At 35.7% G+C, this 23768-nt stretch overlaps 1 protein-coding gene across 3 annotated transcripts; it reads left to right on the forward strand.

The window, feature by feature from the left end:
• The first annotated feature begins 6959 nt into the window (after nt 1–6959).
• On the forward strand, nt 6960–14407 carry LOC133861039 (F-box/kelch-repeat protein At3g06240-like). Of its 3 annotated transcripts, none has more exons than XR_009898950.1 (5): nt 6960–7326; nt 8582–9866; nt 10429–10856; nt 13100–13187; nt 14062–14407. XR_009898950.1 is itself a non-coding variant. In XM_062296738.1 (2 exons), exon 2 carries the CDS (start codon nt 8589–8591, stop codon nt 9834–9836), a length of 1248 nt encoding a protein of 415 aa, XP_062152722.1. In that variant the 5' UTR covers nt 6961–7326; nt 8582–8588; the 3' UTR covers nt 9837–9991. The 3 variants fall into 3 exon arrangements, 1 of the variants encoding a protein (XP_062152722.1); XR_009898949.1 differs by lacking the exon at nt 10429–10856 and adding an exon at nt 12027–12069; XM_062296738.1 differs by lacking the exons at nt 10429–10856; nt 13100–13187; nt 14062–14407 and having other exon boundaries at nt 6961–7326; nt 8582–9991.
• The last annotated feature ends 9361 nt before the right edge of the window (nt 14408–23768 follow it).

The following is a 23768-nucleotide window of genomic DNA, read 5'->3' on the forward strand; positions in this document are numbered from 1 at the left end:
CTTAAATGTTCTTTGGTTGTTTAAATAGAAAACAAGAGTGTGTGTTGTTGGATTTGGTTTGGTGGATTCTTTAGCCTTAGTTCATTTTTACATATTTTGTTTCATCATCTTTAATTTAGTGTCATTTTGCATGTTTAAACCTCAATATTTGGAACTATGTTAAAATGAGGATAGTTAGACAAGACACTAATTTTTGACAATTTCCCTATACATTCGACCTCGTACTTACACACACTATATTGCAAACGACTCGTGCGCTTGTGAGTACTCTTTTAAACTTACAACAATATTCAACTCCAAATCAATTTTGAAATTAAGAAAAGAGAAGTTGGCAAAATCTGTTATTATTGGAAAAAAAAAATGCAGAATGAGTATATCTCTGTATTTTAATCATAAATTTTTGCTTAAGTATCGGATTGTGATCAAATTGGTGGCGTTAGAAAGCTAATAAAAAATGCAACAAATATGTCAGAAATTAGTTTTTCCTAATTCGAACGTTTACTATGCCAAAATGACCTTGTAATAAAATACCGCAAATGTAGACAAATTTGGAATCATTTTTCCTACTTTGATTGAATTTTCAGTCTCCTACTTGGATTAAGAGACTAAGTTTCGATTTTTCTAGGATTTCTAGAGCTTTTAGGCCTCTCCTAATCTCTATAAATAAACCTCTAAACATTGAAGAAAGACACACTGCTATCTAGAGCAAATTCAGAGAAATACTTCTTGAAAGCTTGAAGAGTGGAAGAGAAGTAATCATAACAGGAGACCATTGCAGTAGCGTAATGAGCGGCTAAAAACCTTTGTAGGGTATTGATGTAGCCCAATACAAGCATAATGGTTTGATTATATTTTAATTTAGAGAATTTTAATTTATGCATTGATAAGCGTTGAATGTTACACATTCAAGCCCCTTAACTTATATATGTTAATTCCTTAGCATTGTTATTTGTTTGATTTTGTGTTGTTTTATTGTTTTCAGGTTTTAAATAAAGATGTAATTAATTCCATTAATTTTGGGCTTAAAGCACACTTTGAGAAGACTTAGAAGATATGTTTAAGCTTAACCAATCATAATAGAATACCTATATGATGTGGTTAAGTTTAATCAAATCAAGTGAAGGATTAAATCGGAATTTCTCTACTAAGAGTAAAAAATCGGATTGAATTCAAATTTGAATTTTGCATATGTCTTAGTGTTTGAATCATAACTTTTGCGTCAGATATCGGATTGCAATAAAATTGGTAGCGTTAGAAAGCTAATTAAAAATTCAACAAATATGTCAGAAATAGGCTTTCCCAAATTCGGACGTTTAATATATCAAAATCGCCTCGCAATAAAGGATCGCAATTCTGGCCGAATTTGGAATTCTTTTCCTACTTGGATTAAAGTTTCAATCTCCTACTTGGACAAGAAGACTCAAGAGACGATTTTTCTGGAATTACAAGAGCTTCTAGGCCTCTCCTAATATCTATAAATATGCCTCTAAACATTGAAGAAAGACACACTGCTACCTAGAGCAAATTCAGAGAAAAACTTATTGAAGGCTTGAAGAGTTGAAGAGAAGTAATCATGGCAAGAGGCCATTGCAGCAACTTCATGAGCGGCTAAAAACCTTTGTAGGGTATTGATGTAGCCCTATCCAAGCACAATAGTTTGATTGTATTTTAATTTAGAGAATTTTAGTTTATGCATGTTGGTTGTATAATTATGAGAATTGCTACAATTTGATATTGTTCTTCATCTTTTAATGCAATTGTTCTTCAATTCATAATCAATATTGGTAGAATTCTTCTCTTGTCTTAGAAAGCTTTTTACCTTTATTGAACTCAAATCATTCTTATTTTCTGTGATTATGAGAATGATAATTATACAACGGGTTTAATTGACATATGATCAAGAGAATTAGATAGGCCATGCCTAGGAAAGACGAATCGTACTACACCCTAGTGTAGTGTAATTTAGGTAGACGATTCGTGCCAACCGAAGATGGGTTATACTTTTTCATTGATTGTATGTATCCTATTAAAGACGTAGCTAATCCATGCCTAGGGAAGACGGGTCGTACCGCATCTTAGTGGTTAGGTGGACGGTCCGTGCCAACCGAAGATGGATTATACTTATGCTTTAATATGGTAATTTCTTGTTTATTTATAGCATGCATAGAATGAATTTCTCTAATTAAATATGATTAACCATTGATGTGCGGATAGCGGTGAAGTCAATACTCTACACTTTCTCTCTCTCTTATATTTCAATTCTCTTTTACGTTTATTTTATGCACTTTAGTTAATTACAAATTCAACAATCTTTTCATTAGTTATTTTTAATATTCATAAACTTGATAGCAATACCCCTGCAGTCCTTGAGGTTCGACACCCTCTCTATAGCCTTATCTTACAAGGATTCGTCCTATTGCGAGTGGTTATTTATTATTGATATATTTTGGTAAACAAAAGACCACATCATGCATGTTGGTTGTATAATTATGAAAATTACTACAATTTGATATTGTTCTTAATCTTTTAATGCAATTGTTTTTCAATTCATAATCAATATTGGTAGAATTTTTCTCTTCTTAGAAAGCTATTTACCTTTATTGAACTCAAATCATTCCGATTTTCTGTGATTATGAGAATGATGATTATACAACGGGTTTAATTGACATATGATCAAAAGAATTAAATAGGCCATGCCTAAGGAAAATAGATTGTACTACACCCTAGTTTTGTGTAATTTAGGTAAACAATCCATGCCAACCGAAGATGAGTTCTATTATTCTGTTGATTGTATGTAACCTATTAAAAACGTAGCTAATCCATACCTAGGAAAGACAGATCGTACCGCATCTTAGTGGTTAGGTGGATGATCCGTGCCAACCGTAAATGGATTATACTTATTCTTTAAAGGTAATTTCTTGTTTATTTATAACATGCATAAAATGAATTTCTCTAATTAAATATGATTAGCCATTGATGTGTTGATAACGGTGAAGTCAATACTCTACTCTCTCTCTCTCTCTCTCTCTCTCTTACATTTCAATTATCTTTTACGTTTATTTTATGCACTTTAGTTAATATCAAAATCAACAATCTTTTCTTTAGTCATTTTTAATTTTCATAAACTTGATAACAATACCCCTGCGGCCTTTGAGGTTCAACACATTCTTTATAACTTTATCTTACAAGGATTCGTTCTATTGCAACTGGTTAATTTAATATTGATATATTTTTACTTTCAAAAGACCATATCAGCCACCTTATGAGGCGCTCTACAAATGGAAGTGTTAATCGCCCCTATATTGGAGAAATGTTAGAGAACGACAACTGCAAGGACGAGAAATGATTCAAGACACTCGAGACAAGGTAGTCCTTATCAAACAAAGAATGGCAGTAGGCCAGAGTTGACATAAGAGTTAAGCTGATAATCGAAGACGGGTGCTCGAATTTGAGGTGGGAGACCAAATATTTTTGTAGATATTCCCAATAAAACGAGTAATGAGATTTGGTAAGAAAGGGAAGTTGAGCCCTCTTGTTGGACCATTCGAAATTAAACAAAGAGTGAAGAAACTAGCCTATCGAGTTACCCTAATGCTAGATTTGGCAGGAACACACGATTTCTTCCATGTTTCAATGCTGAGGAAGTACATCCCTAACCTAGATCTGGTAGTAGAATACGAACTCCTCGGAATAGAAGAAGAGCTGACTTAGAGCAACTCCAGCAGAGTAGCTAAAAGGGTCATAATAGCTAAATATAGCTATTATAGACCAATTTTCTTTTCCAGCAAATTAGTTCCAAATGAACAAAAATACATTTTTTGCTACAGTGCGTAGCACAATATCCAATTTTTTTTTTAATTTTTTATTATTATTATTTCTCTTACATCCTCTCTCTCTCTCTCTCTCTCTCTCTCTCTCTCTCTCTCTCTCTCTCTCTCTCTCTCTCTCTCTCCGTTAGTTGCTTAACCTCCACTCCAATCTCCTCACCCAAATCACCACTACCAACAGCCAACCAACCAGCCATAGCCGCTCCAATCCAATACGATCATCGGCACGAGTTGAATCTATTCCATTGAGTGAAAACTTGTCATATGAGGAGGCGCCCATGAGAATCATTGATAGGAAGGAGAACGAATTATGCCGACTACGAATCCCAATGGTTAAAGTAATGTGGAGTAATCATCAATCATTAACTGAAGCTTCATGGGAATTAAAGAAGGATATGCGAGCAAAGTACCCTCACCCTTTTGAGTGATGAGGTTTTAATATTTGTAAAACAAAAAAAGAAAAAGTGTAGTTGTTTAATAAATAAATATAATATATATACATTTTTTTTTTGACATGTCCACACAAGAGGGGGGAGGGGGGATTTGAACTAGTGACCTCCGCTTTATGAGGTGTGGTCCACAGCCGATTGAGCTACCCCTTGAAGACCATTGTTTGCACATATGACGTATTTATTAGTGTCTTTTTCCCTATATACATTCCCGAGGTTAGTATGGTAGATAGGAACAACCTAGACGATGCTCAGGACCCTAATGGGCGATTACTCAAACTGGTACGTTGGGCAAGTCGTGAGAGATATGAGATCCTGTGGTTGCGCCTTTTTAGGTGAGGACTCCCAGTGTTAATTGCGAGAGGGGATGTCGTGTTCGTATTCCAGGCAGGGCTCCAGAGAGGATAACCACTCCCGAGAGAGTGAATGAGTCTAGGAGGATGGCACCGCAGAGTCACCGTCTTCGAGTACTAGAGTCGTCGGGAGACATTGGGTTCTTACAAAGGATTGAGCTAGATTGCCAACCAGAGATTCCTACACCTTCACCCGAGTCTCCATCTTATGCGGATGATTGTATTAGTCAAGTTAGTATGAGTTATTTAACTCTACATTTTTGCAGTTTGTATCATAGGTTAGTGTTATGAAAAATCTTAGCAATTCTGAGGACGGAATTCCTTTAAGGGGCAATGATTGTAACGATCCCGGTATTCCTTTAGAGAGGTTTATGTAATTTTACTAATCATGGAGAATTAATTTTTTTTTTTAAGAAAACAAAATCTTAATTCACATTAATTTTTATCAAAATATTGGCCAATAAATAATTAAATGACAAGGACAAATTCTAGAAGCTACATTTATGGAGTTTTAATAAGGTCTCACAATTTAATATTTTTTTTCCTAAATCTATAAAGAGACAATATTCGTTTTAAAATAAATAATAAAACCCTAGCAGCCACCTATTAATAAACCATAGCTATATATATATATGACCGTCACCTTTGAAAGAATTGGCGCTCCCTTGATCTTTTGAGAGATCCAAGATGTCTTATTTATAATATATGAATACAATGTCTGGTCTTACAATTTACAAGGCATGGAACCATCTATGGGAACTAGTTATGGCCGTATATACATATGAAAGGAAAGGTGGTATATGATATATGGAAGTAGCCGTTGGTGGTGATAATAAATGAATGAAATTAGTGTAGCTGTTGGAGGTGTGATGCTTGTTATGTAATATATGCATGGAAGTGGCCGTTGGTGGTGATAATAAAGGAATGAAATAAATGTAGCCTTTGGAGAGTAATATTCCAGTAGATGTTGGAGAGGAGTCTCATGAAGTGATTCGGTCACTCCAAACAAGCCAAGGGGTGGCTGAACCACTCCCTTGGTCAAAATGGGGGTGGCCTCATCCAGCCCTCTTCTTTTTATTTTTTTTTTCTTTTTATTTATTTATTTTTAATTTTATTTTTAAAAAAATTATATTATTATATTATTTTTATATAATTTTTTAAAAGATTTTTTTTTATATAGTGCCATGTGTCAACTTCAGTGGTTGACACGTGGTTGACTGTTAATTTTAGGACGAAAAATCTAACAGAGGTATCAAATAGGTTTTTACCCCTAACTCAGGTACCACCTATGATACAAATGAAAACTCAGATACTAAATTTAAAAACGCTTAATGCTCCGTTTGTTTCGGGGTAAAATGATTTCTAGAAAATGATTTCGGCATTTTTCGGTGTTTGGTAGGGGCGAAAATAATAGTCAATCGAAAAATGATTTCTGTTTGACCAAAAATGCTTAGTAAATTTCGAAAAATAAGCATAAATCGTTTTCCGAAGACGCCAGACGCGGTCGATCTATTTTAAACGGCACAGTCGACCTTCACGTTCAAGCAGTCGACCACCATCGAAATATTTCCGGTATCGGAATCCGACAATATCCGGTTAATGTCGCCGGATCAGGCCAGAGAGGCCGGATCCCGGCCGGCCTTGGCCAGAGAGGTCAGTTCCTGGCCGGATTTGGCCAGAACGGCCGGCTGGCCGGACGGATCTGGCCGGAATCCGGCCGTTTGTGCCGAATTCCGGCGAAACTGTAGGAATTCGGCCACTTTCGCCGGAATCCGGCTATCCCAAATTCCGACGAAAACTGTTCGGATTCCAGCCTTTATCTCGAATTCTGGCTATATTAGCCGGAATCAGGTAAAAATGGTCAGAATCTTGTCGGTCAGTGACTGAATCTCGTCATCGAAGATTTTTATATTATTTTATATTAATATTTATTTGTTTTGAATAAAAATTATTTTTTATAGGTTAATATGATTGAATGAAAATATGAAAAAATATTTGTGACTTTTTGTACGCGCCAAACACCGAAAAATGCTTTCGGCAAAAAATATTTTACAGAAAAATGACTTCCCTGAAACCATTTTACGACGAAAACTAATTTACGTCGAAACAAACGGAGTATAAAACTCAAGTAACAATTGAATATTTAACTTAAAAAAAAAATTAGAAAGTATATTGTTGGCCGTGCGTCATCAGGATTGTTTTTAATTAATATCATATTTATATTTTTATAAATTTTACAAAAATATAAAAAAGTGGGTTAACGAAAAATTCTGATATTTTAAATTTTGATTGTTTGAGAGTAATATTAAAAAAAAAAAACCGCCGTAGCTTAGGGACCAAGATTGGTCCCCTTTCACCCGCGAAGACAGAACCCTCCTTCCTTTCTTACAAAAATCCCTCCTCCCCTGCTTCCTTCTTCAGAGCACGAAGCACCCCCTCCCCGCCGAGAGAGAGTGGGTGGAAGGCCGGCCGGTGGAGACTGGAATTTCTCGTGTAACTCTCTTCTTGTTTTAATCTTCTCTTGGCGTCTTCCGTTGCAAGCCCGTTTTCAAGGGTGTGTTTGTATCATTCTCTCCCTTGCTCGCTCGGTTTAAGGTGGTGTTGGGGTCTCCATCCAAGCCCGCTACGACCCTGGTGCAACTTCTGGTGGTGGTTAGCCATTGCTGCTGACTGCTGAGAGACAAAGAAGCATAGTAAGTAGAAGAGAAAAACTTTAGTTTTGAATCCCATCGCTCTCTGTGCCTGCGTCACTACCAGGTCAATTTCTTTTGTAATCCTGATTTTTCTTCTTGCGGTGTTATGTTTGTGTTCGTGTTGTTTGGTTTGTGGGCGTTTCTTCTTTTTGGGGCTTAGATGAGGTATTTTGTACGTGAAAATTTGAAAGGCAAGGGCTTTGCAAAGATACCCATTTTGGGGTTTCTTGTAGAGTTTTCTATGTTTGGGCTGCCATCGTGTGCTTACTTTTTGGTTGCTGGGGAAATTGAGGGAAAGTGAATAAAATGAGAAATTGGGTTTTATGGTTTCTTTTCTTGTTTTGTTTAAAAGAATAGAGAGGGAAAAAAGAAGAAGCACGAATTACTCGCTGAAACTCCTTTTTTTTTGTTGGTTTCTTTACTTGGGTGTTGAATAATGGGGAGTGTGTGATATTACTTTTGGTTTTTTTTTTACTCATAAAAAAAAAAAAAATCCAACAATCGAAATGCTTCTAATTAGAGTAATACAAGAGGTGAATTGCCCTGCATCTTACAAAATCTTCATCTGTTTTTCCTTTTTTTTTTTTTCACCCTTCATGAACTAGGTTCTATGTCCTCCAGAGTGTTTCCTACTCTTACTGCTGTTCCATTCAGTTAGTTGTGCTTTTAGGCAATGTGAGACTTTAATTATAGTCTGATGCTTCTATTAAAGTGCTTCTAGCATTTTATGGTCTCTTGTATGACTTTCGAAATAATTGAATATGTGGAAGACAGGTGGCACATATGTGGTAATTACTTGGGTAGTCATGCTCATCAGGTCATTACCATATAAATGGAATTTAACATATTTTTTGACTGTGTTAAACATATTGAGTTCTAATGGGACAGATGTGTATGATCATCTGTTTCGTGCTCTTGTACTTTGCCAAGATTCTTCTCTTTGTGTTTTTGCATCGACTGTTTTACTAGAAGCACTTTTGTAGAGGCTGGTTGCAGATTTCTGTTAGATTTGCATGCTATAATGTTTTAACAAAATCGAGCATTTAACATTTTCTATAAATATAGTGTTCTACTCAAAGTGAGCATCTTCGAGTTTCTGTGGATATATAACTTCAACTATCTGTATGGGCACTAAAAATGTTCAGCTTTGACTGTGTATTTTGTGGCTTTCACCACTTCTATATTTTTGTTCAGGAATTCATTTAACTTTTTTCTGCTTGAGCTTACCTAACCCCACTCTCTTCAATTGCCACCGAAAGGAAGACGATGTCAGACTATCTCCCAAACGAGGTGATCATCGAAATCCTCTCAAGACTGCCTGTGAAGTCGCTCATTAGATTCAGGGGCGTTTCCAAGACATGGTACACTCTCATCTCCAGCGCACACTTCATCGCTACCCACCTCAATCGCGCTCTTTCCAATCCCCAACACCCACCCCACCTTCTCCTCCACCATTTAAACTACGAACTCAATAAAGACAGCTTCACTCTCCATTCTTCTGATGACCCATTCCCTCACAACCATTTCACCAAACACCTGGACTACAGCTCCCCTGCCATACATATCCTCCTGCTTTCTCTCGATAAAGAAATAGAAGAGAAAGGGGGTTTCTTTGCATATCCATCGGATTTCATAGAATTGCATTGTTTACACCAGAGCATCAACCATTTCTTGTACGTAGTTGGATCGTCCAATGGCCTACTTTGTCTCGCGGATGATGTTTTCGGTAACAAAGTTGGGTTATATGTTCTTTGGAACCCTTCTATTCAAAAAGCTATATCCCTTCCGGAGCCTAATATTGGATTTAGATCTCACGGTCGGTTTATCCATTCTCTTGGCTTTGGGTATGACCCCAAGACTGAAGATTACAAATTGGTGAGACTTGTGTATATTGAAGGCACTACTGATATTCGTTTCAACACTGTTCCACCTCTAGTTGAGATTTATTCGCTTCGAACCAGCGCATGGCACTCTGTTAAGGCCCCTGGTCCTCCCTATGTCATCGAGATGTGGTCCTTATCAGTTTTCTTGAATGGGGCAGTACATTGGCCAGCACACACTCAGCGACACCAAGGTGCGTTTCGCAATGTGATCGTGTCGTTTGACATGAATGATGAGGCCTTTCGTGAAGTGGCTATGCCTAAGAGTTTGCAAGGAGTGGAACACTTGAATGTTACTGTGGCCATAGTTGATGGGTTGCTTGCACTTGTCCCCTTTAATGAATGGGGCAATGAGGAGTTTTACTCTGTGTGGGTGATGAAAGAGTATGGAGTAGCGGAATCTTGGACGAAGCTGTTTGATATTGACATTGGGGAAGGGTTGGAGAGGGTGATAGGCGTTACAAAGAATGGTGAAGTTCTACTGACCAAGGCTGGAAATTTGTTTTCTTATGGACCTAGTAGCCAACAAACTTTTGATCTTCACATTCGTGGCGCAACAGACTCATTTTCTTTGGATACCTATGTGGAGAGCCTTCTTCTTCTGAATACAGCAGATGGAGTTCTGGGAAACTAGGCAACTCAGTCTTGTTCTATTAACCACAAGGTTAAAGGAGAGGCAGATAGATGATACATGACAAGTCTTAGAAGTTACTATGTCATATGGCTTTGGATATATGCTGAAAATACATTTATTTCTTTACCGTGCTAATTTTTACCTGGTGTTGCTTCTTTTTGGTTCTAAGCTCTGTTGTGTTTTTTTTTTTTTGGGGGGGGGGGGGGGGGGGATGGGTTTTACAAATACTGCTGGGTCTGTTGAGCATAATTTGCATAAAATCCAAGTTTTGAATGATAGGTAATCATGCTACAAAGAAAAATAGTCATATTTTTGTTCCTCATTTAAGGTCAAGTATCCTGGATGTTTTAATGATGGTTGCTCAAGTATCGAGGTTAATTCCGAATGCATGAACATGTTTTCAAAGCTTTATATCTCTCTTTCCCACTGAGTTTCCTCATTTAAGGTCATCCTCAGGCATCCTGTTGTTCACGGCCTTTAATTTGGGTTCTTGTGACCATATGAAAGTGATTGGGGTTCCTTGTTTTCTACTGTCATTTATAGTATATATTGCTAGTTCATAATTCAAGTATATCTGCCTTGCTTCCCCCAGGCAGATAGAGAAGGATATATTTTCATTATCATGCCAAAACAAGCAGATTGGTTTAAAGTCAAGAGATCATTGCTGGGCCTTGAAGGGTATAAAAAACTTAAGAGAACATCAAATCATTGGAATGTGCTGTTACACTTCTGTGCCTTGAGGGAAAAAACGAACTGAGAGAAGCATTTGTGTCTGCCCCCATTGAAGTGCATGCTTTTATGTGGTGAAGATAATTTCATGAATATGCTAGAAAATATTAGTCGCTAGCTAGCAGTCCTTATCCTTAATTATGTTTCATCAAATATATGGATTTTCTGTGGTCGTTCATCTGTATTTCTTTTACTTTCTGTAGTATGTTAGAAAGGGGAATCTTTTGGTATGTTTCTGTAATGCATTTCTGAAAATCAGAAGCAGAAGCATTATGGAGTGTTGCCATTCAGGTATCTAGTACTCCACTTGCTTTTTCCTCTTTTATTAGGTGATTGTGGCATGAAAATGCAAATAAATACAAGATATTTTTATCCTGAGATCCTGAGTAATGGGAAGAGAGTGAAGCTTTATAATCATTGGAAGAACATTGGTGAGTTGTTTTTGAACATTTTATTAATGAGTTTGAAGGAAATGTGTTGGAATCGCATAACTTGGCCAAGCAGGCCATAAGTAAATGTTGTTGATTTTCTTTCTATGTACAATTGCATATCGTAGCTGGTTGTTTCTTTAATCAATTAGCAATTTTACTGAAGTTAGCTGCTGCCACTTTTTATTAAAAAATAAAATAAAAAAATCTTGGCTTATTATTGTTTTGTTTTTTGTTTGATTCAAGAGTAATGATAGGCAGGGGCCATCTTACCGGCCCCTGCCCGGCCCTTTCCTACGTGGAAAGGGCCATTTTAGTTTTACAGTTTTTTTTTTTTTTTTTTTTTTTTTTTTTTTCATAAAAAAAAAAAAAATTAAAAAAAAAAAATTCAAATTTTGAAACCCCCTCGGTTATCTATTCCCATTAGATCATTTTTTTCATTTCAGTTCAGAGCTTCCCCCCAAATTTTTCCCTCCCTCTCTCCATCTACCCATTTTCTTCCCACCGTCGACCGCGAAGAACGACCCGCCACCGCCGTTCTCAACTCACGACCCGGCGTCGCCGTTCTCCACGCACGACCCGCCACCGCCGTTCTCAACGCACGACCCGGCACCGTCGTTCTCAATGCACGACCCAACTCCGCCGTTCTTCCAGTTCCGGCAGTGACCATTCGACCATTCCAAACGTCTTTATCTCTGTAACTAATTTTTTGGTCCCCAAAACCACTACAAACGGCCACTGTCGTTCTCCATCTCCGGCCAAAACCCAACCACCGTGCGATCTCCATCTCCGACAGAACGACCGCCGACGAGCCTTAGGGTTCCGGCGACCCATTTCTGGCCCAAATTTCCCTCATTTCCGGCTCTGGTACCGATCTCCCCCATTTTTGCGTTTTTTTTCAGTTGTTTTCAGAGTTGCTTTCTTTAGTTCCTTGCTGTGATTTGTGGTTTTTTGCTATTGGGTTTCCGGTTATAAAATGCCTTCAGAATGGGATGTCTATGAATTCAAATAATTATCATTGCTGATTGTACCAACCGGAGAAGGCGAAGAAGAAGAAGAAGAAGAAACTCTCCGAGGTAATACCCACTTTCTCTCTCTCTCTGTGTCTCTCTCTCTATCTTTATGGTTTGGTTCTTTGGTTTCGTTGTTTAGTAATCTCTCTATACGGGTCGGTGTGTATCGTCCGTACGTACAGCTAGGATTTTCTGTGTAGGTGTGGGAATCTGTGAGATCGGGTTTTGTGGTGATGTTTGGTTGGTGAGAAAGGTTGTTGAAAGCAAGAGAAAATGGAAATTGTTGCTGAAATTGGAGTTGTCTATGCTGTTTTTTGGTTCTCTAGAAATGGCAACGAAATTCAAGAGTGAGAGTAAACGTGGAAATTGTTGCTGAAATTGGAGTTGTCTATTCTGTTTTTTGGGCCTCTAGAAATTGTTGACATATATGGGGGCTGTATTAAAAAACAATCACGTGAATCATTTCCCCTGTTTTTTTAGTTGCTTGCTGTGATTTAAATCACTACCAAAGGAACTGATTTAAAAATGTTTTTCAATTTATGGATGGACACAAAAAAAGTGCTCGACATATGTGGATTGGTTCCAGATTTTGTTTAGATGTTATAAAAAGTGTTCTTAACAGACGCTTCCTGTAATTAAGCTATAAATGAAAACTTCGGATTATTCTTTTCCTATTCTTAGCATCTTTGGAATTTTATTTTATCTTTTTTAATTCATCTGTTTAGTGTAAGAAGGCGATTCAGTTTACTTGATTAGATGTTTTTTTTTACTTCTCTTTTTTTTTTTTTTTGGGGGGGGGGGGGGAGTATGACTTTAGATCTTGTTCACTCTTATTTCTGTCATTTCTTTGTTGACCTGCAATCACTTCTGTTGCTATTATTTTTGTAAATTAACCATGGGAATTTGTCGATGAAGGAGTTTCAGCTTATTTACATCAGCTTTTAGTATGATTATATAATTCATGACAAATGCTTAGGGCTTTACCCTTTACTGCTCCTATTTTACTGATTTCAAGATAAATTGTTTTATCCTTCCTTTGAGAATGATAGCTAGTTCCATTACTATAGTTGGGTTGTGATTATTTTGGTTGCAGAGGAAGGTTGAAAAGAAAAGAAGTTGGCTTGCAATTTTGGATCATGCTGTGTGGACCCAAGAAAGTTCAAACTCAAATTTGAGACAAGGTATATGGAGATGTTTTTGGTTAGTTAATATGAGTTTTCTTCTTGGAATTTTGAAACACTAATGGGTTTTAGATTTCATTGAACCACCCCCTGCAATACGACCAATCAATGGAGATTACTGTAATGGAAATCTAAATGAGTATAACCTGTCTGATTTGGTCTTGGATCAGGTCAAAAACCCTTTTTTCTTTTTGTAAAGGAAATAGCATAAGCCCTTGAGCTGGAAATATGCTTAGATAATCATATTGGACAGATTTGGCTTAAACGTACCCACAAGTTGGTGGATAAAATTATAATGGTTGAAATTTGATGGTACAATCTAATATTGTGTTTAGGTAGGAAATGGGTGAAGGGGTTGTTGAGATTCTTCAGATAAGACAGATATATAGTTATTATTTTTTCTTCAAACCATTTTGAAAATAAGTGCTTTCATTTTTAAATAAATACATTAAACGTACAACTAGTTGGCCAAAGTCATACCAAAAGGCCAATGGAATAGGATCCTTTCCATTTGATGGAATCATTTTACCGTCTGAATTATGTTTTCAGCCCAATCTCATTCATCACTCTAAACAAGTTTTGTTATGCCTTAATTTGTATCACTGTGTCATGCGAAGAATAATTAGGGCATCACTAATTATGCGAACCACATTATTAGATGTTAACATATTATAGGTGTTGTCTTCTGAAAGTGGAAGTCACCAAACTACACTAATGAAAGGCTATCTACTAACATGCCCATGAAAGAAAAGAGGAAGATCACATCAAGCTAGCCTACAAATTTTTTTTTTTTTTTTTTTTTTTTTTTTTTTTTTTTTTTTTTCTTCTGTTTTAATAGACAGTTGTCTGCAATTCTGCAATTTTATCAATGCAGGGAAAAGTTCAGATATGGGAGGTCATTGCAGGCGCTGAAGACCTTGTTGATAGAGAAGGTGTATTTCTGACCATGACATGTTTGAGCAGAGGATGAGAGGCGTTGGGATAATTAGTTATTAGAGATTTGGTTTGCTTTCACCTGTTGCCATTTCTGTTCGTGAAGTAGTTCCATTAACAAAACTCTCTTTAGTGGAAATGTTTTTTGCTAATTAATTTGTAATCTCTTTGACAGTAATAATGAGCTCTTAGAAGTGAAGCTTGATTATCTATGTGCATGTATATTAATACATTATTAGTCAATAAGGAAGTGTGTACGTATGGAAAAAGAGAGACTTGATTTGTAACTCAAGTTGATATCTGTTATTTGTTTTAAATTATTCAGATCTATTCATAATCAATTTTCTGTAGGTGAATGCTGAAAGAAGACACCGGAAGTGGGGGCCTGCCTATTTGGCAGTTTGGTTATATTTTGGTTCTTTTGCTTCATTTGGACTTGTAATCATCCACAAATGCTTTATTTGGACCTGCAAGTAGGACTAATTGCTGCCATGTCTCTCGACGTGGATCTTTGGTTTAACTCAATAGCAAATGCAGATTCAGTGAAGTAGATGACCCTAAGTGGAAAATGTGTTTGAAATAATGACAATGATTTTGCACATACTATCAAATTGAAAAAACCAAATGAGGTAACTTACCTCTTACTATTGATCTTTTTATAAGGGTTGACAATTGCAGTCCATTGGCTTATCGTTGGCATAGCAGATATGTTTCAAAATGCATGTGAAAATTACATTGTCAATTAAAAATACACTTGTTAAGAATCTCATGCAAATTGGATAAAAGAGAACAAATATATATATACAAAATGAGAAGTGAAACTGTTGCTGCAGTGGGAAGCTAACAAAAAAAAGAATGTAAAATGAGGCTGCTCAAAAAGGTATGATCGCCTAAGATCCAACTGAAAATATGATACAAACGAGCCTTAATAAATGGTAAAATTGTTTAGGCTGCAGTAATGGGTACCCAAACAACAAACAATACAAACACACTTAACTGGTACTAAGTTTCTATTCAAAAACACCAAACACAACTCCTCTCTAAAACTTACAAAACTCAGCTAAACAGACCAGCCAAAATCACCCAACCAAACAAATGTGCAAAGAAAACTGCAGGACCATTTCTTTCAGATGTTGTGCTAATTGTTCTTTGTATTTTTTTTCAATCAATTCCTCAACTCTGTCATTATCAGCAAGTCTCTCCACCATTTCTTTCAGATGTTGAGCTAATCTCTTCTCATATGCAGACATATCCTTATCAGCCCACTCCAAAAAATCACAATTACTGGCTTTCTGCATGAAAAAAAAAAAAAAAAACAAACGACAAAATGTCATAAACTACTAACGACAAAATATAACCCAAAGCTAATTTCAAAAATTACCTTATAGTTATTACATCCATACTACTTTTTAGTGGGATTGGACGTGGTCCTTAGAACAAGAGTTCCTTAGAACAATTTGAGAAAGCAATGCACATGATCTTTGCCAAAACAAGAATAATTTGAATCAATAGTTAAACAAGCGACAATTCTTGCACAATCAGAAACCAGATAAGGTGCAAAACTATGTGAAATTGAATAAAGACATACAAGAACACGACAACCATTGAATAGTTTCTCTACTTGAGCAACGATTCAGTACATTAAAAAATAGACCTTAATTTCTATATATCAATTAGGAGGGAGAGAGATTTATTTTCATATATTACACATCTCTCCCGGTTGCCAATCTAAAAACAGAAGGGATATATGGACCCTCAGTGCTCAAATCTTAACCTTAACACAAGCATGGGCCGTAATTGAGTTAAAATTGGAGATTGTAATACTCAAAACCCATCTTCATTTCAGCTTAAAATCTCATTGAAATTAACACAATATGATCTGAAATCTAAAACTCATTAGTGTTTAAAAATTCCAAAAAGAAAACTCATATTAACTAACCAAAAATATCTCCATATACCCTGTCTCAAATTTGAGTTTGAACTTTCTTTGGTCCACACAGAATGATCCAAAATTGCAAGCCAACTTCTTTTCTTTTCAACCTTCCTCTGCAACCAAAATAATCACAACCCAACTATAGTAATGGAACTAGCTATCATTCTCAAAGGAAAGATAAAACAATTTATCTTGAAATCAGCAAAATAGGAGCAGTAAAGCCCTAAGCATTTGTCATGGATTATATAATCATACTAAGAGCTGATGTAAATAAGCTGAAACTCCTTCATCGACAAATTCCCATGGTTAATTTACAAAAATAATAGCAACAGAAGTGATTGCAGGTCAACAAAGAAATGACAGAAATAAGAGTGAACAAGATCTAAAGTCATGCTCCCCCCCCCCCCCCCCCCCCCCCCCCCCCCACCAAAAAAAAAAGATAAGTAAAAAAAAACATCTAATCACGTAAACTGAATCGCCTTCTTACACTAAACAGATGAATTAAAAAAGATAAAATAAAATTCCAAAGATGCTAAGAATAGGAAAAGAATAATCTGAAGTTTTCATTTATAGCTTAATTACAGGAAGCGTCTGTTAAGAACACTTTTTATAACATCTAAACAAAATCTGGAACCAATCCACATATGTCGAGCACTTTTTTTGTGTCCATCCATAAATTGAAAAACATTTTTAAATCAGTTCCTTTGGTAGTGATTTAAATCACAGCAAGCAACTAAAAAAACAGGGGAAATGATTCACGTGATTGTTTTTTAATACAGCCCCCATATATGTCAACAATTTCTAGAGGCCCAAAAAACAGCATAGACAACTCCAATTTCAGCAACAATTTCCATTTTCTCTTGCTTTCAACAACCTTTCTCACCAACCAAACATCACCACAAAACCCGATCTCACAGATTCCCACACCTACACAGAAATCCTAGCTGTACGTATGGACGATACACACCGAACCGTATAGAGAGATTACTAAACAACGAAACCAAAGAACCAAACTGTAAAGATAGAGAGAGAGACAGAGAGAGAGAGAAAGTGGGTATTACCTCGGAGAGTTTCTTCTTGTTCTTCTTCTTCGCCTTCTCCGGTTGGTACAATCAGCAATGATAATTATTTGAATTCATAGACATCCCATTCTGAAGGCATTTTATAACCGGAAACCCAATAGCAAAAAACCACAAATCACAGCAAGGAACTAAAGAAAGCAACTCTGAAAACAACTGAAAAAACGCAAAAATGGGGGAGATCGGTACCAGAGCCGAAAATAAGGGAAATTTGGGCCGGAAATGGGTCGCTGGAACCCTAAGGCTCGTCGGCGGTCGTTCTGTCGGAGATGGAGATCGCACGGTGGTTGGGTTTTGCCCGGAGATAGAGAACGACAGTGGCCGTTGGTAGTGGTTTTGGGGACCAAAAAATTAGTTAAAGAGATGAAGATGTTTGGAATGGTCGAATGGTCACCACCGGAATTGGAAGAACGGCGGAGTTGGGTCGTGCGTTGAGAACGACGGTGCCGGGTCGTGCGTTGAGAACGGCGGTGGCGGGTCGTGCGTGGAGAACGGCGACGCCGGGTCGTGAGTTGAGAACGGCGGTGGCGGGTCGTTCTTCGCGGTCGACGGTGGGAAGAAAATGGGTAGATGGAGAGAGGGAGGGAAAAATTTGGGGGGAAGCTCTGAACTGAAATGAAGAAAATGGTCTAATGGGAATAGATAACCGAGGGGTTTTCAAAATTTGAATTTTTATTTTTTAATTTTTTTTTTTATGAAAAAAAAAAAAAACTGTAAAACTAAAATGGCCCTTTCCACGTAGGAAAGGGCCGGGCAGGGGCCGGTAAGATGGCCCCTGCCTATCATTACTCGTGATTCAATCCTATTGTTTTTTGTTTTCAATTGATTGGGTTGGGCCTAAACCTATATGGGCTTATTTTTTATTTTTTAAAATTTTTCATTGGACATATAAACCCAACAATTTTGAGGCCGAAACAATTATGAAATAAATCTACCTGGGCCCTAGACAACTACAATGTATGTTTAACAGTTTAGCATATTGCACAAATAAAATTTAGCACACATAAAACTTAAGTTACATAAAAAAAAAAAAAGTTACAAAATATAGGCTAGTAGCCAACAAATCACTAGACCAGGCCTTGGCTCCTAGCAACAAAATCCAACAGATAACAGCCACCAAGCAGAATGCAATTTCAAGTCACTAATCATCCTCAAGTAAAATACTGATGTTCTTCAAAGTTATTTCTATAAAGAATGAAGTAAAAAAAAAAAAAAAAATACAATTTCAATTGAAACTGATAAATGAAATTTGTAAATAAAAAAATAAATTAAGAAGTGAATAATAGAAAGCTTACCTAAATCGAGCTTATAACTTTCAGTATCATTAACCATCTTTTAGTTATAGCCATTGCCACTAATTAGGGGTTTTGATCTTAACCAGTTTTGATAATCAGAATACTTTGATAATTAGAATCTAAGTTTTCTTCTTTATTTATTTATTTATTTTTAATACTTTTTTTCAATTCAAAATACTCCTATTTGAACAAAGATTTTAATTTATATTGTTCATTTTTTGATTTTTTTTAATACTTTTTTTCAATTCAAAATACTCCTATTTGAACAAAGATTTTAATTTATATTGTTCATTTTTTGATTTTTTTTAATACTTTTTTTCAATTCAAAATACTTCTATTTGAACAAAGATTTTAATTTATATTGTTCATTTTTTTTATTTTTTATTTTTTTTGATTCTTTGCTTCAAAAGAAGGCAAAAAATGATTTAATTGTTGTACAGAAAAAGAATAAAAACGCTTTCAAAACATCAAAAAGATAATTAAGCATTATTTTACTGCAGTAAAAGATGATTTATTTTACTGCAACAAAATATTAACACTTAATTTTATTTTATTTTTATTATTTTCTATTCAGTTGATTGAATCTATTTTCAGTACAGAGGAGGCAAAGATTATTGAGGGTTTACCTCTTAGTAAATATGGCCGAAATGATTTGTTGATATGGCGTGGATATTCTTCTGGTGAGTTTTTTGTTTGCAGTACTTATCATATAGAAAAAGATCGAATAGAGGCTTCGGGGGGTGGTTGTTCATATTTTTTGGAGTCTAATTTATTGTTGAAAAATATTTGGGGGCTAAGGATTCCAAATTCTATTAAAATGTTTTTATGGAAAGCTTGTCAGAATATTCTTCTGACTAAGGATAATCTGAGTAAGCGTGGTGTGGATTTGGATCCTTTTTCTTTGTTTTGTAATTCGGCTCGGGATACAGTTTTGAATATATTGTGGGAATGCCCTTTGGCTATGGATGTGTGAGGGTTGGTGGGGAGTAATTTGCAAAAGTGTTCGAGCACAAGGACAACATTTTCAGATCTTATGAAGTTTATGTTTGAGCGTCGAAATTTTGCAGAGGTAGAACTTAATTAATGCGGAGATTGCTCGAAGAATTTGGTTCAGGCGAAATGCGATTATTCATGGAGGTGAGTTTTTGCATCCTAGACTGGTTATTAAAGCTTCTATTGATTCTATAACTACTTATCGGAAGGTGTTGGAGAAGAATGCTGAGGTTGGTGAAAACAATTAATGGTTTTCCTGCCCTTGTGATTAATTGTTGAAAATTGCCTCCTTCTAGCAGTTATAAGGTAAATTGGGATGCTGCTCTTGACAAACAAAATGGGTGTATGGGATTTGGATATATTGTTAGGGATTCCAATGGTGGGGTGGTGGTTGCAGCTTGTCATTCTGTGAGGTTTTTGACTGATCCAATTATTGTGGAATCTCTTGTGGCTTTAAAGGCGGTTGAATTTTGTAGAAACATGGATTTTTTTAACATCATTTTGGAGGGTGATTCTCTGATTGTGGTAAAGGCTCTTAATAGTAGAGATGATAGTTGGTGCTGGTATGGGAAAATTGTGCATGATATTGTTGAGGTTCCATTGTTTTAGTAGTTGGCAGTGTTGTCATATGAAGCGGGGGGACAATAAGGCAACTCATACGTTGGCAAAGGAGGGGATTTTGAATGGCAATGATTAGGGCTGGCAATTCTGACACGACTCGACAACCCGACACGAAATTAGTGGATTTGGGTCGACACGAAATTAGCGAGTTTGAGTTTACCTTAAACGGGTTTGGGTTATAAACAGGTCGACTCGTTTATTTCGTTCTCCGGGTCATGTCACGGGTCACCATTGGGTGACCCGCCAGACACGATTATTATTTTTTTTTAAAGGAAATGGGATTAGGTAGGACCGTAGGAGTTTAGGACTGGACAGAAGAGAAAACAAAAAAAAACTGGAGGAGTCACGCACGCGGCACGCTGCATGCAAAAGAGAAAACAAAAAAAAAAACCTAACCTTTTTTTTTTCCTTTAGGCTTCACTCTTCAGCGCTGCCCTTCACAGTTCACTCTTGTAACGCCCCGCTTTTGAAAAAAGCTTAAGTGAAAATTTTCAATTTCTACATGACATTACTAACTCACCAGAGTTATAAATTAGCAGTGAAATATAATATTTTTTTTTTAACAATGACATGTCAGAGCTGACTGAATAACCTTAATATAAAAATAATAACCTTTTGTTCTAATATAATAATTACATTCCAAAATAATACAATATGTGCCACATGCGGCTCTTAATAAATACATAACTACTTTTTTTTTCAAATAATGATTTTATGTTAAAAGTTTCATCCTTAAGCTGCTTCCTCTATTCTTGCAAAAATTCGCATGTGATTGTGGTTAACACCACAATGTTAAGGACCGTTGACTCAATCAACCACAGCATGAGATTGTGGTTAACATTGTGGTGTTAACCACAATCACATGCTGTGGTTGATTGAGTCAACGGTCCTCAACCACAGTGATACATTGATTTATTTAACCATATACAATGCAATCAAATGATGATAGTTATATCCACATACATTTAATCTCATTCATTTATCTATTTTAACTCTTGATTTGCTTAAGTCATATACTTGCATTCATTCTTGCTAAAGTCTTGTGCTTAGCTAAGGGGTTCTCTATGAGCTTTGTGCTCCTTAAACTGTAAAGCTTGTTGGTTCTTAGGGCCTTGAGCCTCAACTGTGAGCGTTGTGCTCGCCAGTTTACCACGGGGCATTGTGCTTCAACTGTGGGCCTTGTGCCCGCCAACTTATTATCATTATTCCTTCAACCTTTGGTTTATCCATCGGTCTTATCAGTGTATTGATACCTTGGTAGCTAAAATTTCGGTTTACTCGTTGGTCTAGTCAATTGCTTGACACCTTGGTACTTAAACCTCAGTTCATCTGTTGGTCTACTCAATTCACTAATGCCTTACCTAAACCTCCAGTCTTTTTATTAACCCATTCATAACTCATAATATGATCATGCAAATAACATCATATACATAATTCCAACAAGAGCATGTTAAACAATATCAAATGCCAAATCATATGCATACAATTAAATAAAACAACAATCACTAGTCATTAAAGACTAAACCACACGTATCATCCTCAGTGAGTAAGAAATATTCACAATAATTTTTTTGGCTTCAGGAAAACGTTCACAGATATAATTACTGAAATATATACATATACAATACAAGCAAAGAGCGAATTAGTATAATTCACTAAAAATACATTTTAATCCTATCTTCATTTCTAACTTTTAAACCTTAATATAATTTCCTAATTATCTCCACATTTACAATTTGTCTAATTACATTTTATTATTAATCTTTTATGCAGAATTTATTACGGCATTTATTAAGATCTTTAAGCATAATATTTATTTTTTCATTTTTGATCTTTAATCAATATAATGTCATTTGGACATTATAACAGCATATAAAATTGATTAATTATATTGCTACATATTTCATGCGGGCATTATAATAACATTTATATATAATAACCAAAATATACATTTTATAAAAATAGATAAAATAGTTAAAACTCATAATTTTTACAATAAAGTTTTGCAACCCAACATAACTTAACCTTAACTTAACTAATATTAAGGCAAGTACTGTTTCAGTTATTTTAACTGAAACATTGAGATACCAAAATATATTTAAGTCTATATTTGACTCATTTTTATATCAAATAAACTTAATAAATATGTTAATATAATTAACGAGTTTTATACTTTAAACACAAGTGTAATAAAATAACTTTGTACTAATTTCTTATTTTAACCTTATAAAAATTGAGCAGAGTAACGTCATTAATATAATAAATGCCTGAATACTTAAAAGTATTTGGGCAGCATAACGACGTTTTTGTAAAATAATATATTTTCACTCGGGCATCATAACGGCGTATTTTTTATATTTTAATACTCCGCTTGAAATACCCTGTTTAAAACACATCTTAAAAACATTAGATTACTTAACAAATAACTCATAAAATCACAATATTAAAACAAAACTTTATCTGCGGGTAGAGCCGAGAGAGAGAGATAGAGAAATAGAGAGGGAGAGAAAAAGAGAAAGAGAATCTGAGAGAGATTACCTTCTGATCTTCCTTCCTTTTTTTGTTCTGTGCTGGACTCAAACCAAGAGAGAGACGATCAAAGATTGAGAGAGAGAGAGAGAGAGAGAGAGAGAGAATTGAATTTGAGAGAGAATGGGAGAGAAATTGAGAGAGTTGAGATGTGTGATCAAATGAGGGATTGAGTTCCTTATATAGTGAAATGGACGGCTTAAATCACTCCAAAATAATCGTATCTAACAGTTGGGACGAAGATTCAGGTAGATTTGGTATTAAAAATCAAATCCTAGGTGATTCGGTGCATGAATCTGTTTTCTGCAGAAAGTCGATCGATCGACTTGAACAGTAGGTCGATCGATCTACTTTTTACACTATAAAATAATCAATCGATCTATTATACTTAACCAAATTTTCATCCGTTTCAACACCTATATAACTAAATCGCTCAATCGATTATTTAATCAATCGATTGATTTCGGCTTCTAATAAGGGTTCGATTCCTTAATCGTACGATCGATTTTAAGACATTAAACAATCGCTCGATCGACTTTAATATCGATCGATCAATTTAGACTTAGTTTAATTCTAATCCATTTTAACTCTTATACAATTATACATATATTTCTAATAAATATTTAATTTCTTAAATATTTATACCTATCTTGATGAATATTTATTCCACAAATATTCATATGTATGTTATTTCTATTTTAAGATATTTTACTCAATATCTTAAAATACGGGGTAGTACAACTCTTCATTCAATCTTCAGCCAATCAGCCTCTTCTTCTTCCTCCATTGATTTTCATTTTTCTACTCTCTCCCGCTCGACGCTCTCTCTCTCTACTCTTCACTCGTTGCCGACATCGCAGCCGCTCTCCCCCTTTCTCTGCTGCGTCGCCAACGTTGCTCTGTCGCTCTCTCTCTTTTCCATCGATGTCGCATTCGGTACCAGTATGTTAATATTTGTTTATTTGTTAATTGATGAGTGCCAAATATTGTGTATTTGGACCCCTTGATTTACATTAGTTAGACCTTTAGCCTTGTTATTTTCTGATGCTTTGGTTAGTTTTTGTGTTTTTATATTTTGTAGGTCAATAAGTGAGGAATGGCAAAATTCATGTGGAATTGCTTGGAAAATTCGGAAGTTCTGAAGAACTCGATCGATCGAAATTTTTCAGAACTTACTTTTGCAGAAGCGCGCCAGAAC

This window comes from Alnus glutinosa, chromosome 2 (genome assembly GCF_958979055.1).
Source record: "Alnus glutinosa chromosome 2, dhAlnGlut1.1, whole genome shotgun sequence".
NCBI lineage: Eukaryota > Viridiplantae > Streptophyta > Magnoliopsida > Fagales > Betulaceae > Alnus > Alnus glutinosa.

What these genes read in the sequence shown, in the direction of transcription:
- LOC133861039 (XM_062296738.1), top strand. Translation starts at nt 8,589, where the DNA reads ATGTCAGACTATCTCCCAAACGAGGTGATCATCGAAATCCTCTCAAGA.